This window comes from Calidris pugnax, unplaced genomic scaffold (genome assembly GCF_001431845.1).
Source record: "Calidris pugnax isolate Ruff unplaced genomic scaffold, ASM143184v1 scaffold13, whole genome shotgun sequence".
NCBI lineage: Eukaryota > Metazoa > Chordata > Aves > Charadriiformes > Scolopacidae > Calidris > Calidris pugnax.
The window spans coordinates 19573273-19592473 of NW_015090810.1; the positions used below are offsets into that span (position 1 = coordinate 19573273).

Below are 19201 nucleotides of genomic sequence, written 5' to 3' on the forward strand. Positions count from 1 at the left end.
GATGTTTATAAGATACCTTTTTCAACAATATAGCTAAAGGAATGCCTATCTTTTCTTCAACCTGACAGAAACATTTTTTTCATGAATCAAATTGTATACCAGTATGCAATCTGCAGTAAGAATACGTGATAGGATTATGGTTTGGAGCATATACTGTGTCATTTCTAAGAATAGAAGATCCCTTATGTGCATTTAACTATTTCAGTCTTGAAAATTATGTAAATGTTATTAAAACAATTAATAAAACCACTTTTCTGAACTTCTGCTTCTTAGCAAGAGTAGTATTGCATTTCTTAAATAGACAAGTGATTTCTGCAGTAGTTAGTTGTTATAAAAATAGTTACTCATCCCTATTATTCATTAAGCAATTCTTGAAAAATACTAATTCCCGAGATTAATCCTTTCACCTGTTTGAGAACATTATCGTGTCTCCTGATGAGTTTTGTATCGTCTATAATAGAATTTTTTTTCCTGCAAATTAACTCTTCTCTACAATAATTTTATTTGGCTTTGTTGATTCCTTTGTGGAAATGCGGCACTGCTTTTTAAACCACCAAGCAGGCTATGTCAAGAAGCAATGACGGGCTTTCAATGAAAAGATGAAATGTCACTATGGTCATAATTTGTTTCTCAGTGATTAGGGATGGCAAGGAGTTCCTAGTGGAATGGATAAACTGTACTGCATAATTAAGAAAAGTAACACTATCGGTGGTCTTGGAGTTTCTTCTCTGTAGCTAAATCAAGGATAGAGTTAATCATTCAGTCCTATTTCTCTTGCAGCCTGTGACTGTGCCCATACTCAGAACAACTGTAATGCTGATTCTGGCCAATGCATTTGTCCCCCTCACACTCGGGGACCAAAATGTGAACTCTGTGAAGAAAATCACTGGGGACTGTCTCCTAAACTTGGGTGCAAGGTATGATAGGCTAGCCAAAAAGCCATGTCTGTTAAAAGCAATTTGCCTTATACTAATGTCAGAATTGTACTCCTGTTTTGAGAACCTCAGTCTTTATTCTCTCTCTCAAAGTGTTAGTGCAACATGCTCACATAAAAATAAAATCATCAGACTGTGAAGTGTTTATTGAGGAACCTTCTAAGAAAACTGTCTGTGAAAATACTGATCAGAGTGTGTGTTCTGCATAGATCATATTAAAATTGTGAAGTGTGAATTCTAACTTATAATTGCTTAAATAGCGATACTAAAGCAGATTTATAGCAACAGTTGGCAGCAAGGAACATAGTTTTTGTGTTAATCAAGGAGTGATGATATTATGGTTTCAAGAACAGCAAAATCTACCTTATTGTAAAAATCAATGCATGCTTTTTTTCTGAATATTTAAAATGGTATAAGGTAGTTACTATTTCATGAATGGAAAAATGGTAACTGCCATTATTTAAGCTTAATATTTATGATTAAGCAGTAAAATGCCAAATCCCTGCAGATCCAAGGAGTAGCAACCATTTACGCAATTAGGTTCATGCAGTAAATTCTTGACAGATGTGGCATTGGGCCAGTCTTTATTTTATAAATGTTGAGATTTTAAAAGCCTCAGAATTACATGAATATAATGGGTAATTTCAATGGAGAAACCACAAATATAATCAACTTGACAAGGTCTGTCATTATACACAGTAAATACTTGACAAGTACAAGTATCAGCCAAATAGTTGGTTTTTTTCCCCATCTTTAATTTTTTAGAGTTAGGATGATAAAAAAGTCCTATAATACCTCTTCAGAGTTTACCATTTAAGTGATTTATAGCAACTTACTTGGCAGCCGCTCTTTAAACCACTGTTTGTCAGCTACCAGCTCCTGTCATTCTTGCCTGATGTTCTGCAAATACAATGTGCTGGTCCCTGTGCATTTCCCTTGAAGTGTTCCTTTCATAGGGGGATTCCGCAGCACTTGCCAATGGTCGAGCTTAATTAAATATGGAACTGCTCACTTGTGCTAAGTTATTTAGCATTTCTTTTGATTACAACTTCACAGTAATTAGCGTGAATTATGCTAAGTTATTTTAGTTACTTTCTTGATGCAACAGACAATACTGTGATGTGCAGGTATCAGTGCCAATAGAGGCTCCCCTGTGCTGAACAGTCAGCTGTGGCAGGTTGCGATACGTGCAGTGTCTACTGACAAACCATGGAAAGATTCTTGCATGCACTCTACAGGGATGAAATGGGGGAGATGCTATCAGAAACCCAGCTGGTCTGTTTTTGCAACACAGTGCATTAGTGGGATACTTCATCTGTCTCCTTTTCTTGCAGCTTTCTTGGTATTTAGCATCCGTTTCTGGGTGCAGTGATGGAGCAGAGCTGTAGTCATGTTTTGCTTCCAACCCTTTTCAAGTGTGCTGCAGCACAGTTAATTGTACCTTAGAGTCCTTAGTTATCTCTATCACGTATAGATCGAGACTGAATTACATGTAAATTATTTCTATCATTATAATTCATAAAATAGGGTTTGATGTTCAGGGCTGTAGACCTTTGATGATATGGGTGTCAAAGATGTCAGCTTACTCGGCCATAAAGTGTATTAGACTAGGCAGTGTAGTACCTAGTGCTTGCTGCTAGAGTAAAAACTTTATACAAAGGGTGCTAATGGTGAGCAGCCAACTTGTGAAGAATGCTAAAGGATAGGTAGTGGTGTGGGTCTTTGTGTAGAGTGCTTTACAAGGTAAGGCTTTTCATCTCAAAGAGAGATGATAAGGAAAGAAGACTCAGGGAAGATGCACGAAGTTGGGTGATCATAGATGGAATGTACTTTTTGCCTGCACTGTTACAAATAACCACAGAGCAAAATTGGACTCAGTAAGTAACCACAGAGATAAAATTAAGACTAAAGATTAGATCAAAAAAGAATAACAAATTAAGTACATCCACTTTGCATATTTGTAATAACAAGGTTGTATTACTGATTGCATAAAGAAGGATGGGCTCTGCCAGGGAACAGTATTTCTTTGGTACTGAGCTGCAGTGCATGCTGAGCTTCCCACCTTTGGATGCAATGAGATTCTTAGTTACTCGTCAAATAGTAAATGAAGCTTGAGCAAGATGGAAGCCTTATTAATGCTTCTTGAAATCTTAAAGGTATGTCAGTATTAAGAGTTTTCTTCCTATTGTATTTATAAAATTATTGTACTTAAGGGTTTCTTTCCTTCAACATTTATATAACATTATTTTAGTTTACTTGCTGCACTCAATACATAGTGTCTTAAATAGACTTTTGAATTTTTTTTTCCTGGAACAGGTTCCTTCATGTCCTTTGATTCTCAACTCGGATCTGGGAATGAACAGAGCTTCTTACTTTTTGCCATCTGCTGCTTACTGGAAATACAGTTCTTTATTCAAATACTAACCAAACAACCCCATTTCTGTGTGGAAGGTCTTCCCTTTTATTACTGTCCAGTAGATGTTGACAAACATTGAGTTTTAAGGGTCACTTTAAATTTACTGTGCTGTTTTTGTTGTAACAAAATTGTTTTTAAAGATCTGCTATTTATAAACATTTCTTCTTTTCATCAAAGGCTTGCAACTGTAGCGATGCTGGTTCAATCAATCTCCAGTGTGATGTATTGACGGGTCAATGCCAGTGCAAAGCTGAATTTGGTGGACAAGACTGTTCCAGGTGTGCATTAGGCTACAGGGACTACCCGGACTGCGTTGCCTGTGACTGTGACTTGAGTGGAACCAAAGCGGAGATGTGTGATGACACTGAAGGACTTTGTGGTTGTGAAGAAGAAACTGGCATCTGCACCTGCAAGGTACTGAAGTATTCAAACACTTACGGGACAGCACTGGGTTTTTCTAGTCATTTATTGCATAAATGACGTATAAGGTATAGAGCTGAAAGACTTCAAAAGGCAATCTGCATCCCTTCTTTGAGACATTTCTGAGTACACCTAAATCACCCCTAAAGGGTTTTCTGTGCTAGCACTAAACAGATCTTATTATTAGTCAGTTGTGTTAAAAACTACCAAGTGAGGTTCCCCACTTTGGACAGACGCAAAACAGCTGTAGGCAGAAGAGATATCAATGTTACCAACATGTTGGTGTTATTTCTGTTGTCAGAAAATCCTGTCATGATACTAGACAGTTTGTCTCTCCTATCTCTCTTTCTTTTGTTTTATGTAGCTAGGTAAATTTATTTCCAGTTTGTGGTTGTAAAGTTATTGTGGCACAGTACTGTAGTTCTCTTTTAGACAGAATTCATGGAATTTGATGTGGATTTGTGTCAAGAAGTCAGGATCAAGACCTATTGTATAACTAATCAAAAAACTAAATTTCTATCTGACTAATGCTGAATTGTTGTTTACAAAACAGCCATTGTACAAAGAAAAACGCCTGATGTCTTTCTACTCTTATACAAAAATTGGCATATTTCATGACTATGGTTTCACTGCAGTCCTAAATTCAAACAGATTACATTTGCTCAATGTAAGATCCATGTGTTTATTCTGTATTAAGTGAATTTCTGTAACCACATCGTTCTTGAAGTATGTTCAGAGTCCTCTATTTCGTGTATTAGTATTGCAAGGTAGGAATGAATGAGGATGCATATGTCTTGCTTTTTCTTTCACTTCTGGATTTCTGTCTGCCTCCTTTTGAACAGGGCAAAGCACTGGCCATGAGTTCTGAGACAAAAGTTTTTGTAAATTTTCTTAAATATATGAGAATGGTGCTAGTGACTTCAGTGTCACTATATTTCACTGTATGATGTAAATGCCTTTGATACCAACAACAATGCTGTATGAACCATTTTCATGGTACAATTTTTACATGCTTTATTTGTCCCACTTGCAAATAGTTGCAGTAATAATAGTTCATAACTCATATACATTATTTCTTAGTTGCTATTTAAATTTTTTTTTGTACACATAGAACATTGGATAAGAACCAGCTGTAATAGTTAAAAGTATTCTGATGCAATGAGTAGTACAAAGGAAATGTTTCTACCTCAAGCCAGGGAAAACAATACCTTCATAGAGTCTAGGAATACTTTGCTGCAAGAGTTGCACTTCTGAGTGCAGGTCACATTAAGTGATATAATCTTGACATTTCTGAGAAGACAATCTCTGATAAAAATGTTGGTTTTTTCTTAACTTAAAAGCATAAATTCCCTACATGCTGCTTTGGCAATGCATTATTTTGTTCTCTATGTAGAGATAGATAGACAGCACTTTTACAGCTTCTTCCATCCTAGATGTGAAAGCATTTTGAAAAACTAATCAAATGTTAGAAAACTCCAGTGAAAAGGCCATTATATTCTTGTCCTCATTACACAGATGGAAGAAATGAAATACAGAGAAGTTTTTTCTATTCATGCATACAGGGTTTTATTAGATTTGGGAACAGCACATAGATTCAGATTATATAGCCTGCTCTTTTGAAAACCAAATGATAATGATAGGAAGAAACTAATAAATATGAAATGGAGAATTTCAGGATTTTTTAAAATGTGGTTATGTTGCAAGTTCAAATTTATTTCCTATGCTATAACCAAAGTCAGTGCTTAGGAATAACTCACATATATTGGTAATAGTGGTCTGAATTGACATTCTTATATAGAAACTGAAACATTAAATACAGAGATTTAGTATTATAGATGTTTCTGAAATCTGTTCTTGAAAGACAAGTGTGATAGAAAAGAATTTACTTCAAGGAAACAAATGTATGCCTTCATAGGTCTCTCTCCAATCTTCTGATTAAAGTTGCCAGTGGGCACTGACTCTAATTTTGGGTGTTTCTTCAAGATGGACTTACCAACTGGGAACTGAGTGCAAAAACAAACTGTTGGGAATAGATCTCCATATTCCTACTCATACTGAGCAGTTTCTTTGTATTTGAGAGCCCATTTTCCTGACTTGAGGGGGAGACAGGGAGAAAGATTTTTCTGTCTGGAATGGATAGGAAAACAGAATAGATACAATAATTAAATTCCTATTATGTAGTTTATGTAGCAACTAGTTTTTCTTCCATAAAAGAACCATCTTTCACTCAGCTAGCAAAGTAGCATGACTGTGCTGTTATGTTTTTGTTTTTTTCTTTATTTCCTCCAGGAAAATGTGTTTGGTCTACAATGCAGTGAGTGTAAACCTGGAACTTTTGCTCTGTCTGCTAACAATGCACTAGGTTGTACTCCGTGCTTCTGTTTTGGGATGTCCACATTTTGTTCTGAACTGGAAGATCATGTGAGAATTCCTGTAAGTAGAGTGACACAAATATACAGACAGAGTTTGGTGTTATCCTCATGTTAAGCATCACACTGATGTGCCGAAGGTTGCATACGTTTCTTGAATCAGGCTGAATGTAATTGGGTAGCTTACAGAGACAGTGGCATATGGCAGAACAAAAAAAAAAAGGCACATGGTAAGTGGTCATAGTCTTATTTCCGAAACCTTGTGTTTCACTTGTTGGTTTTAAAAAAAAGATAATAATTAAATATCTTGCCCAAATTTTTGATTTGGGCGTTTATTACTCTAATATGGACTTTTTGACTATCTCAAAGAAGCTAAAACTGTTAATAGTATATTACACTGAGATAGGGTATTTTTGTTCAGTGAATCTTTTGCTCTTTGTGTTGCAGATAACCTTAACTCCAGATCAGTCCATTTTGCATGTAGTAGCTCAAAGTAACCTAACTGGAACAGTGGAAGGAGTGTTTTCACAATTTCCTGATGTTTTACTAGATGCTGCCATAGTCAGAAAATACTTAAATACAGAAACATTTTATTGGAGGTTACCAGAGCAGTTTCAGGGAGACCAGGTAAGATCATTAAGTAATTAGAATGCCTTGTAGATAATGTCTTTATTGTCTAATAGTCACTTCTTTATTGTATAGTAGTCACTTTATCTTGGTAACATTTTTCTGCCTTAGTTCTGTTCTTGTAGGTCATAATATTATAATAATATTATAAACATTCAGTGGCATAACTTATTTATATCAAGCACAAACAATCTGTTTACATTACCGTTTCCTAATGAGATTATTGGCCCTGTAAATTGTTAATACCCATATTTAATTATCATGTTATTCTTCAGAGATTGTATAGGGTGGGAAAGAGTGATGTGTTCAATTTTACTTTAGAAACCTGAAAGAATTTGCAACCTTGACACTAGATTCAGTATATAGATTACGGAATCTCTGTTGCTTAAAAATTAAATGAAAATTGAGTGCACACCTTGAAAAGGCCTCAAAGAAGAAACTGAGATGATTTTTAGAAATATGCATTTAACCTTGGTGCAAAAACTGCTGAGTTTAAGCCAATTTTCATGTTTTATTGCCAATTCTTCATAGAGCTGACAGTTTTCAAGTCTTCTGATGATGTTAAAATATTTTCAGCTAGTAGCCCTAACCTTGGAATAAATAAAAGTCATAATTTTTTATCAAAACAGCTCATGGCTTATGGAGGGAAGCTGAGATATAGTGCTGCTTTTTATGCTTTGGATGGCTTTGGAACCTCAAATTTTGAGCCACAGATTCTAATGAAAGGAGGTCACACCAGCAAGTTGGTCATCTATGTAGACATCCCTCCTCCAGAAAACGGAGTAAGAACTGACAAGGAAGTAGAAATGAAGGAGGTAAGCCAAAACATTGGTGTGGAAATATTTCTTTTATGAGCTTTTACAGGAAAGCTCTATATATTTAATAAAACACTTTGAAAAATACATATCTGATTTCAAATAGGCTGAGAGCACTTGGTTTAAAATGCATCTGAGGGAAAAATTGCTGGGAATATTATGCTATAGCAGCAAATAACATTTTGACATTGTTTTTGCTTTTGGAAGTGCTGAACGTGTTGCCGTGGCAAGCTTTTCAAACACAGACTCAAAATTCAGTGATAAATGACAGACAGCCAGGTATTGTCATTCGCGGGCAGTCTCTTAGTTTTGTAGCCTGCATGTTACGCTCACAGCCCAGGAGCATCACATGGGGCATGAATTTTGACCTAGCAGAAGCAGAGTAAGTTGCAGTAGTGCCCACTGGACAATTTCAGAGGAGATAACAGTGACCTCTGGTCTCTGGGACTCTCTGCTGATTGGGGCTGAGGTGAGGTCTAGTCTCCCTTCTTGACAGAAAATGTGTGTTGTGAAGTCCTGGTCTTTTGCCTGTCTGGGTTCTCCAGATGTAGCCAGAAGAAACCGTGCCATTCAGGCCTTGACTGCTTTCCTGTAGAAACTGGTCATGGAAGTTGAGTGCAGGGAAGGGAAGGACAGGAGAAATGGTATAGAACCATCTCTTTTTCTAATGTGGAGCAAGATTTTGGATTTTCTGGGACCTGGAGTTTAGACAATCACCATGACTGCATTTCAAAAGAATGCATAAGGAGGAACAGAATGCTACCTTAAAGTGAGCTTGAACTCTTATGATTTTAATAACGTGTGTTATGTTTCCCTAGGATTCTTGGAAGTATTTTAACTCAGTGTCTGACGAGCCTGTCTTACGTTCTGACTTCATGTCTGTGCTAAGCAATGTTGAATACATCCTTATCAAGGCAGCTTATGGCCAAGGATTACAGCAAAGCAGGTAAAGCAATCTCTGATTGCATTTACTGTAATTTAACATAGAAATAGTCCCAACTGAGCTATTCAGTAAAGATTTAATTCAAATTAGAGAAAGTTCCAATTTCCTATTTATTACTTCTGTTCTTCCTCTGATAAGAAAACATTTATGACCTATAATGGCAGTGGAATCCATCTTTAATTCTTTCTGTGAAACACTAAATGTGTCTCCTGCTTACTTTGATAGAAAAGCCCATAAGGAATCACAGAGACTTACAGTCTGGTGCAGTGTTCTGCAGAATGGGTGATGCAATTAGGTGATATCTAAATTATTTTTTTCACATTTTATTTTTATGGGTATTGATATTTTTGTTGGTTGTTTTTTCAATTGAAGCACATGATCTCCTGAGTTCTTGGGTTTGTACCAATTGAGGTAGCATAAATGTAGCTTTATGCCCAGTGACAATAAATCACTTTATAATGGCAGTGGCAGTAAAGTATTCCCACCTTAAAATGTTAGTCTTTTACTGCCATTTTGAACAGAACTAGGTTACTAATGAGAGGGAGGAGATGGGATATGGTCATTGCATCTGTCAGTTCGGAAACTTTAACAAGACAAGCAGAGAAGAATCGAATGAAAACCCAATATTTTTACATCTTTGCAGATGTGAAGAAGTGTTGTTCCACTTCCAGAGACTTGGACTTTTTTTGAGTCGGCCCTCATCCGTATTTTTGTTAGCTCTGTCCAAAAATGTGTGGGATAAAACAGATCTATTTCTGTCTAGTGTTTCTGAAGCAGAAATACGTGCTCTTCTATGGTGTGTTTGTCAAGTTTTGCAGACCAGTGGGATCAACCTATATTACTTTGAAGTACTTCTGATTTGTTTGTAAATAAATATGTAAAGACTCTTCAGATTTTATTGGGGTATTTGCATATTTGCATGGGGAAAAGGGAATCATGGGAGTTATTCATGATAGCCCTGACCTTGAAGGGTAAATGTGTTTGGATCTCAGTTTCGGTGCTAGGACTTCTCTAGATATTCATGCTTTCTTCTGCATATATATCTTGTAGAATTTCAAATATCTCAATGGAAATTGCAGTGAAGTCTGAAGAAATGCATCTAGGCAGAGCTAGAGCTCGTCTTGTGGAGCAATGTAGATGTCCTACTGGCTATGCTGGACTGTCCTGTCAGGTATAGAGTCCTTGCAGTGTTTTGTGTGTCTAATAGTGAGATAACAAAAAAAAGTTACTTAAATGGCTTTTGGAATTGTTTGTAACTGGATCATATATTTTTTTATTTTACTCCCCTTACAATTAGAGCTGTGCTCCTGGGTACTACAGGGGAAAGCATACAGAACTCAGTGTAAAAGAGCCTCATGCTTTGATAGCACCTTGTGTGCCATGTCAGTGCAATAACCACAGTGAAACCTGCGATCCTGAAACTGGAAAATGCTTGGTATGTACAATTTATACATTTTTCTGTTGGTTTCACCTAATCGTACAATGGTAGTGACCTATGGAATGAGTTTCTGGGAGAAGTATATGGCTGTACTATTTGGATAAGGTATAATTCTCCCCACAACTGTGAGAAATGGATAATCTGAGTAGTATTTCTGTTAGGGTCCGTTCAGTAATATTATCAAGCTTTTTGGAAACTAACATTTTCCAAATCATTAATTATTTTAGTTTTATTTTTACTTTAAAAATAACTTGTTTATCAGTTCACTTTATCTGTTTTTCTGTGAGACTTTTTGGGCTTCTGTCACTCGTTTGGCGAAGGTCTACTTAGTCACACACACAAAAAAGTAAAGGAATTAGTAAGCCATACCACAGCACAGACTAGGTCAAAGTCAAGTTCTTTCTCTTTCAGAAAGAGAATCTTCTGGGGAGTTTTAAGTGAGGCCTTTTTAACTCCCTGACACTAAAGTACTATAAATATATGCCTCATCTAAGTTAATTTGCTTTTTCTCTCATTTTATCCCAAAGGTTGCAAAGAGGGGCCACATCTGACTAACACATTGCCTCTCTCTTGTGGGCTGACAGCTCTGTAGACAGCAAATTCTCAGCTAGCCAAATAAGGCACATTAAGTCTGTTCTCTGGTATGGCTCAGTGTTTTTTCCTGAAGCTTTTTTCAGTTTCTTTGTTTTTCCAGTGGTGAGTTGCTTAGTTCAAAGTCAACTTCTGCTGAATTCATTCTTGAATATAATTTTTTAAGTGAGCTTCTTTAGTCCTTCTTCATTTTTAGGTTTGTTCTTAAGTATATATCTCATGAAGAACTTCATGAGAACATGGTTCTCATTTCTACAAGGCCAAAACTTATAGATCTTTCACACTAGTGAATACTGGTCATTCTTCCTCTCTGTTTCTTGTTGCCGGGGTGGCAAGTCACCCACATGCTAAGATTACTAAACATTTCCAGCTGAGTAGTATAGGCAAAAGAGATGGTTTTCACCTCTGACTTCTGCTCCCATACAATAGGAGGCTGTATTGCTACTGCTTACTGTCTTCAACTAACCTCTAACATATGCACACTCTATAGAATATGAATCAAAAAAGGAAAAAAAGGAGAAACTGAATTTTATTCACTTAGGGGACCAATCAAATTGTGTTTATAATACCAATTTAGTGTTTTAATATTAATATCACTGGCTGTTGATTGGTACTGTTGAAAACTTAAATATACTATCTGTATATGGTCATTGGCTTATAGCATTCAAATGCATTTGCTGAAACATTGAAACTTATATTTTTCATTCAGCTGTCATCCTCTCCTCCTCCTGTTTGATTTTTCCCTCTTTTTTTTTTTTTTTTTTTCTCCTCTCCTCCTCCTGTTCGATTTTTCCCTCTTTTTTTTTTTTTTTCTTTAAGAGAGGTTAGTTGTTTTATTTAGTTCCTTATTTTATTTATTTCCTTAGTTTATTTATTTACTCCTGGCTCTGAGCTGTTCTTGAAATTAGGCTCATTGTAACAACATAATGTGCAGTTTGCTGACTCATTCAGATTAAGCTTTATAATATTTTATGTGTATTGAAAGAGAATACACACTACCAGTTTTTTTTTTTTTTTTCTTTTTAGGATTTTTTGCTTTGTACTGTGATCCCCTAGCCTCAATTGTATTAATAGAAGTAGAAATATGGAAACCAATGGAAATTTAGAACAGAAATTAGGGCAGTCTGCCTGAGAGGGCATTCACATAAGAGAAAATATGCTGGCATTCTGCTTATTTTTGCATAAAAGATTCCTGCACTCAGAGAATGCTGACCAATGGGTAGTGACGTTTAGAGATGATTGTTGGAAACAATACATTTATTGATTGGGGGGAAGATAAAGTTCCCCATGTTTGTTGTTGTTTTAAACTGTCTGAATTCCTTTTTTTTTTGTGTATCAGAATTGCAGAGATAACACAGTTGGTGATTACTGCAATGCTTGTGCCCCAGGCTACTTTGGGAAAGTAATGGGATCTGTCAACGACTGCTCTCTTTGTGCTTGTCCTAGAGCCAACCCTGTTAGGTAATCAGAATTTACTAAATCCAATGTACATATTAGCATTCCGAATTTCTTGTGCTGTATGTCCCACCTCCTACTCCACCCATGCTATGACAACAGGAGTTAGTTACCGTTACATATCCTTAAGTTTTAGACATTTGAAATTTATCTATTTTAGTAAATGTAGCTTACATTCTGAGTTGTTCACAGGCCTCTGTGAGGTTTCAAAATAAAAAGATTAACTGCTATTTTTTTCTCTAAGAGTAGATGAGCCATATAGAATGTTCTATAGATAATGGAGTTAGTTGCTCTGGCATGATTTAATTTCAAATGTGGGTCTCTTTCTTAATTCAAAAAATAATGCTTTTGTATTTACAAAGATTCAGGCCACCTCCAGTCAATGCATGGACTTTTCATGAGATCAGTCCTAGGGGAAGAACAAGTACTCTTTTGTTTGAAATTGAGACATCTGTTTGTTTGGTAGAGGAACAGTTAACTTCATATTTTGAAAATCAAAATGCTGTGCAGGCTGTTTTTTCTCCAGAAGCTTGAAAAGCGTATTTGCTGTTTGCTTTGGGATAATGGAATCAGAATAAGAGTCTAGCAACTCTGATGTTCTCATGCAAGTCTCAGATATATACTGTAGCCATATCATGCAGCAACCATTCTTAATTGTCTTAGCTTTTAAAAGGAAGGCCATGAGGTCCTTCAGCATGTTATACGGTAATGGAGTTGTGTTCTAGACGCAAACTTTCTAAGAAACAAATAATTTATAGTGCAAATTCTAGAGCACTGCATCAGATTGAACAGAGGGTGCTGTTGCTCACGATATTTAACCTGTGGCTAAAGGTGTTCTCTGTCTTTGTGTGCTCTTCCATTTATGTGCTAGCAGCTACTTGTTTTTCTTTCCTCCAGTTTTAGTCCCACTTGTGTCCTGAAGGGTGCTCGGGATTACCTCTGTGATGCCTGTCTGCCAGGGTATGAAGGACAATACTGTGAAAGGTGAGTTACACGTGATGCCCCATTTATCCCCAACTCCTAAGGACAGTTTGATTAATATGAGCCATATTTTGGAATAGAATAAATACATGAGTGAGTGCTCAAGGACTTACGGGTGATTTGTTAGTTACTGTTAAGAAGCCATTGACTAAAAACCTGTCAATGATTCTCAAAGATAAACATAACATCTAATTTCATAATGAGTATCCCCTGATGTTCAGTGTATCATTCCTCCCTGTGTAGGTGCTCCCTTGGCTATTATGGTCACCCTCAGCTTCCCGGTGGCAGCTGCCACCCGTGTCGGTGCAATCCAAGCGGCTCTGTTCATGTTAATTGTGATCGTGCAACTGGCCAGTGCCTCTGTAAGCAAGGTGTGACAGGACAGCTCTGTGAGGAGTGTGAACTGAGGCATCTTCTTGTGGAAGACGAGTGTATTTGTAGGTGGTTTTTAAATTATTTACGTTCCCAATGGGTTTCGATCTATTCCAGTGATATTTATGTGCACTTGATTATTCTTTGAATGTTTGTATGTTATCAGGCCTTATGCTTTCTATGAAAGGAAAGACATCTTAATAATGTAATATTTTTATAAATCAGGGGAGGTTGGACTAGATAATCTCCAGAGGTCCTTTCCAACCTCAACCATTCTGTGAGCACAGAGGAAGCTACAGTAGAGATCATAACATCAGCCAAACAGTTAATCCTTAACATGACTTAGTGTTACAGACGCATTTAAGGAAAGATAATTTTAATACTTTTTTGCTGTCTGGAGCATACCTTTGTCTGAAAATGCAGAATTGTGATGTCATTGACCCGTTGGATGTGAGGTTGATGTAATAATGCTTTTGGAGTTATCCAGAAATGTAGGCATTCTCCACCAATAATGAGTCATATTCCACTGATAATTAATCATGTTATTCCTTATGAGAGGGTGGATAGCAGAAAGACATAGCAAGTACAGTAATCTTTTACAATTAATTGGGATTTAGGACTCAAATTTTGCTTTGTGTAAGTAAAAAGAAGCCCAATAATGGAATTACACCACTACGGGCTTGAATTTTCTGTCTTCCTAGCCTATTCGGGTGAGTATCAGTGGCTTCACTCTCCCTGGATTTATAGCAATATAGCTAAACAGACTCCACAAGCCTATAATACAGCAAGCAGCACTATAGCCAGCAGGATCAATAAGGCTCAAATGTGTGCTAACCTAAGGAGAGTATGTTTGGAATAGCTCCTCTCTTGGGGCAGAGCGGAGAGGGCAATACTACCAGTATGTATACTCAAAATTACTATGCTTAATCACTCGAACTCAAAAGCTGAAGTCACATACTGTGTAAATCAAAATAAATTTTAGTATTTGGTGTCTTTTTAATACTAATATTGCTTCCTCCTCTTAAAATGGTTTATTTAGCTTGTGATGACAACTGCACAGGAGTTTTGTTAAACAGTTTGGATAATCTCAACGAGGCCATACTTTCAGTGAACCTCACTGGTGTTGCCCGTGTGCCCTATGGGATATTGTCTGAGTTGGAGAATGCAACAAAACATCTGAAGGTAAAATGAAAAAATAGTAGAAAACCTTAGTACACCTTTAAAGCAAAACTTGCAGCCACTTGTGTGCCAGTGATTTAACAGAAACCGTCCTGAAGTTCATGGCTTAAATGTGTGTAAGTGATACCAGATTAAGACCATTACATTTGGTATAGAACTATACCTTAAGTTATTGGGCTGCCTGTATTACTTTCTTTTCATTTGTTGTATTAAGCATTTAAATAAATGAATGGATATATTTTTCAATCAGCACTGTTATTATGTGCATCACATGGATTTTGTGCATCCCTAAGAATGCCCAGACCTACTGAAAGCAAGGGGAATAATTTTCAGCAGTGAAATAGAAGCATCAGGCCAGCTTTTTCCCCTTTTTGATCCCTTTGCTAAAAAGCTGCCAAGGCAAACCTCTGGAGGCTAGGTTTCCCCTAGAGTCATTGGGAGGAAGGGGTCTGGCAGGCTGCTTCTCCGTTAGCTAAGGTGCCTGGGCTGCAGCAGTTTGCTTTCCTTTTGGTTGTGTGGCAGTCCTTACTCTGTCCTCGATCTCAGGACACAGAAGCCGGGTAGAATGTTTCAGTGTTGGACACTTTCCTTCCAGCTCCTCTCCCCCTTAAACAAAACATGAAGTACCACATTTTGTGGTTCTAGGGGGTCATTTACTGTTGCTGAGGATTAAGTTCATGTGGTCTCTGTACAAAGCCAAAGATAAACAGAATCCTCCCCACTTCATGATCACTAAAATATGCACATTTATTGATAAGAGTCTGCTCAGCAATCAATCAAGCAAGAAAAGCTCCAAGACAGAAACAAAGCTATGTTCTTTGTATTCCACCATATCACAACAAAATCAAAATAATGTGAGCCGTGAGCTGCTGGGTTCGTTAAAATTTCTTCTCTTTAAGATGTAAGGCAGACTGAATTCCAATCAGTGTACTTCAAAATGTTAATAATTACAATATTTGAAGGCAAACTTGATTAAATTACATGTTTATGCTTCAGCAGAGATACTGTTATCCTTTAGTTTTGGTTGGTAAAATTTTAGTTATAAATCTTCAGTTATGCTTCCCTTCCTTTATGTTGTAAGACATAAACATACTGAATTATTGTAATACTTTAAGGAGACAATTGACTTGCTTTCTGTAATTGTTTTGTGTTTGTATAGGAGCATCATCTTCTGGGACTATAAACAATATGTAGCTTTTATTTAGCACTTTAATTATAAAACAAAGTCAAATCTGGTTCAAGTTTCTCCTTTAGTACATACATTTTTAAAATATTAAAATCAAATAAAAGCTGGCTGTCACTCTCTTGAAAGTGGAATGCTAAAATTGATACAAAACTGCTTATTGACTATGGTGTCAGTTCTGTTTATGTGAGGCCACAGTGTTCTTTACAACTTGATCTTGAGGCTAAGTTAGTAGCCTTGTAATTTTTCTCTGTTTGGAAACAGGTATTCTCCTCTTTCTGGCTAATCAAAGATTACCTTCCCTTTTGTCTTGTACCAAAGTAACTGCAGCCAGAAGTCAAAAAATCCCGAAGTTTATTTGTGTGAACATATCTTCCCTGAAGGGCCGTTCCCTGCACTGTGTTGCATCTTTGCCTCATGCTGGTCACTCAGGAACTCTAGTATTTTCCTCTTTTTTTATGCATTAGGTGTGGGTCTTCCAATAATGAGAAAGTTACCAAATTGCATCATCTATTCCTTGTTGCTTCTGTATGTCCGGTTCATCTGAGGACTTCAGTAATTCTGTTTTTCTAGTTAAAGCCTTCTGCTTTACTCCTCCTGACATACTTAGACATATTTACTGTGCCATTTTGAGTTTTTGAACTGGTTTTTAAAGGAACTTTGCTGTGCTTTATCCCAGGAGGCTCAAGAGTCTCAGCTCCTGTTTCTCTTTCACTTGTTCTTTCTTCATCCTGAGGAAAAGACTTTGAAATTTCCATTTGACATAAGGCTGTTGGACAATCCTGTGTATTACTTCAAAAAGTTATTGCGGTATTTACAATGGTTGGCTCTGAAGCATCTGAAATCTAAAAATAACCTTTCCCAGACTTAGTCTCTTTGTAAGAGATGCCTTAAGTTTCTTTGCATCTTTAGAGAAGTGGTATTCTGTTGCAGGCCTTGACTGTATCAAATATGATACGTTTGGATACAACGGCCTATTTATTGCCATATAGAAGAGTCTTGAAGTGACCTTGAAGCCAAATGCAGTGTATTATTCTCTCCTGTTGGTGAGAGGATCTGCAAGACTGCTCATGTTAACTTAATGCATCTGGAGGGCTAAAATCTTGAACTCCTGAGTGTCATGCACTGGTTTTTGACGTGGAAATATAGAGGTCTCCAAGGTCATCCTCACAGATATACCCTAGATGAAGCTGTTTTGAGGAGAACAGCTGCCAATACAGTAGCAGCTGTGGGGCTGGATGGAAGCATTTAATTTGACTTCTCAAACTTCTCAAAGTAGCTTATTTAGGCAGCTCAGACTGTGGTGAAATGGAGAATCAGGAAAGCAGAAATTATGCTGCTTTCTTATTACTCGATTGAAAGTGCGATATGTCTGGATACTTGTTTTCTGATTTAAAGAAATGACAGGCTTTGTTGCATAAACTGTATGTGTGTAATTACTTTATGTCATATTAAGTGTTTTCCAAATCAGTCATTGAAACCACAAATAATCTAAATAGTGTGCATAGTTAATTTCTTCCCATAACTTTTCTGGACACACAACAAAGTCCTTAAATTACAGTGTGTTGTTGTTTCTTGTTTCTTATAGGGGTCTGTAGTTCCTAGAGAAGATTCAACTTACGCATTAGCAACAGCAAAAGAAAGTTTTCTGAGTTTATCAGGAGGAATTGATCAGCTGCATGAAAAGGTGGGTGGTGGCTTCTTTATTCGTAGTCTTTCTGGATAAATCCTTTGAGATTTCAGATTTCATAGCAGTACATAAATGGCAGAGAGCTATTTAGAAGTTATTTTAAATGCATTCAATTGAGTTCAATGACAGACTTCAGTCTATTCTGTAGTCTTTCGGAGGAGGGGAGTGAATTGGTCTGTGGAATTCTTCTGCAAACTACAGTATTTCATGATATTATTGGACAGAAGATTTAGCTGGTTTCTGTTGAAGTTCAGGAGATTTTTGTACTGTGATCATTTAATGCGCTAAAACTGGAGAAAGGGAGATACTTTCTTCTCACTGGTATTAACAAGTGGAGCTTATTCAGTTATGTCACAGCTCAATATTCACCAAAATGTCTTTGATCTCAGCAGAAATAAGTCTCTTGAAAATCCACCTGAAAAGCAGACAACATTGGTATTGCTTACTTTGGTAAAGAAATACCTTTGGTTGTTAAAATCTTATTGATTATGATAATAATTGACAACACAATTCTTCATTGATATCAGATGTGGGAACTTTCAATATAATAAAGGCATATGCAAGCATGGAAGCATCAGAGATTTATGAATCAGCTAGATCTACCTCATCAAAAAACATTGTTTCCTCTCACAAAGTATTCTCAATATTGGGAAAGTGTAAAAATCACAGACAGATGTCATGAGTTAAACAGAGTTTTAGGAGAACTTTCAAAAATTACCTCTGGTTTTATTTTAGTCATCTAGATTTTTGAAAAAAGCTTGGCAGCTTAACAGAATGACTCAGGAAACCAGGAATAAAAGTCGAGAACTGGCTGGATTTATTGACACAGTACATACAACCATCAAAGGTATTCTGCTTTTAAGATATTTCCACTTCTTTACAGAATTTAGAAGGGTATTTCCTTCGCAACTCTTAAAGAACTATTTACATTGAAAGTACTGCAGTTTGCATGGGGGTTCCTGTATACTTTTTTTTTAATGATGTGATGTGACTAAATTTACTTTTTTACTTAGTACTTGCTGAAGTTGCTATGTCACTAAATGAAACCCTGGGCCTGGATCTCCCGCTGTCAAATGCTACATCTCAGAGCCTGCAGGATGATATTTCTGCCCTTTTGGATGCCATGCGCAAGAAAGATTTTGTTCAACGGCATCATAACGCTACCAGTGTCCTAAAGTAAGCCTGTTCTACTGAAACCTTTATTTCGCATATCTCTGTACTATGCAATACTGCTTTTTGGAGAGATATCTGGACTTACATTGTGCCATAATAAGAGACAGTGTGAATGATGAGTAGCCCAGGTGGAGCTATATGAACTCTCAATTTGGAGTTAAATTATTTGAAGACATTTGGGCATCCCGAGTGATATGAATATAGCCAAAACTTGTTTGTTTGGACGTTATACAAAATTCCATGGCGATAAATAAAAAGACTCAGTGGTTTCAGTTTGATTCAGATCTGGCCCTCGTACACATCTCCCTGTTGCTTTTGGCTAGGAAATGTCATAGAACTGTCTCAGTCAAGCCCAGGACATGTCAGGTCTGTTAAAGCACATGATGATTTATTGTCACTGAAATATTTGTCACAGATTTGAAAATGAAACCAAGGTACTTGTTTCAGCATTCTGAGCCACTGTTAAGGGTTATATTCCATTGTCTTGACTTGTCCCCAGTTAAAGGCTATTTTAAAATGGCTTTTATATTCATCAACTATTAGTGCTTATTGCCAGACTTGGCAATATAAAAACATTGACTGTTCCAACAGTCAGCAAAATTTTTGTTCCAACT

The 19201-nt window shown here is 36.7% G+C and overlaps 1 protein-coding gene across 1 annotated transcript in view; it reads left to right on the forward strand.

Moving 5' to 3' along the window:
- Nucleotides 1-19201, forward strand: part of LAMA1 (laminin subunit alpha 1) — an 87242-nt gene that overhangs the window by 36798 nt on the left and 31243 nt on the right. Inside the window, exons 21-35 of the mRNA XM_014938672.1 lie at nt 781-917; nt 3529-3765; nt 6061-6204; nt 6588-6767; nt 7397-7582; nt 8401-8528; nt 9576-9696; nt 9823-9960; nt 11894-12015; nt 12907-12993; nt 13234-13427; nt 14402-14544; nt 17313-17411; nt 18150-18261; nt 18428-18590. Coding sequence (XP_014794158.1) covers nt 781-917; nt 3529-3765; nt 6061-6204; nt 6588-6767; nt 7397-7582; nt 8401-8528; nt 9576-9696; nt 9823-9960; nt 11894-12015; nt 12907-12993; nt 13234-13427; nt 14402-14544; nt 17313-17411; nt 18150-18261; nt 18428-18590 — 2191 coding nt within the window. The remainder of the gene's footprint in view (nt 1-780; nt 918-3528; nt 3766-6060; nt 6205-6587; nt 6768-7396; nt 7583-8400; nt 8529-9575; nt 9697-9822; nt 9961-11893; nt 12016-12906; nt 12994-13233; nt 13428-14401; nt 14545-17312; nt 17412-18149; nt 18262-18427; nt 18591-19201) is intronic.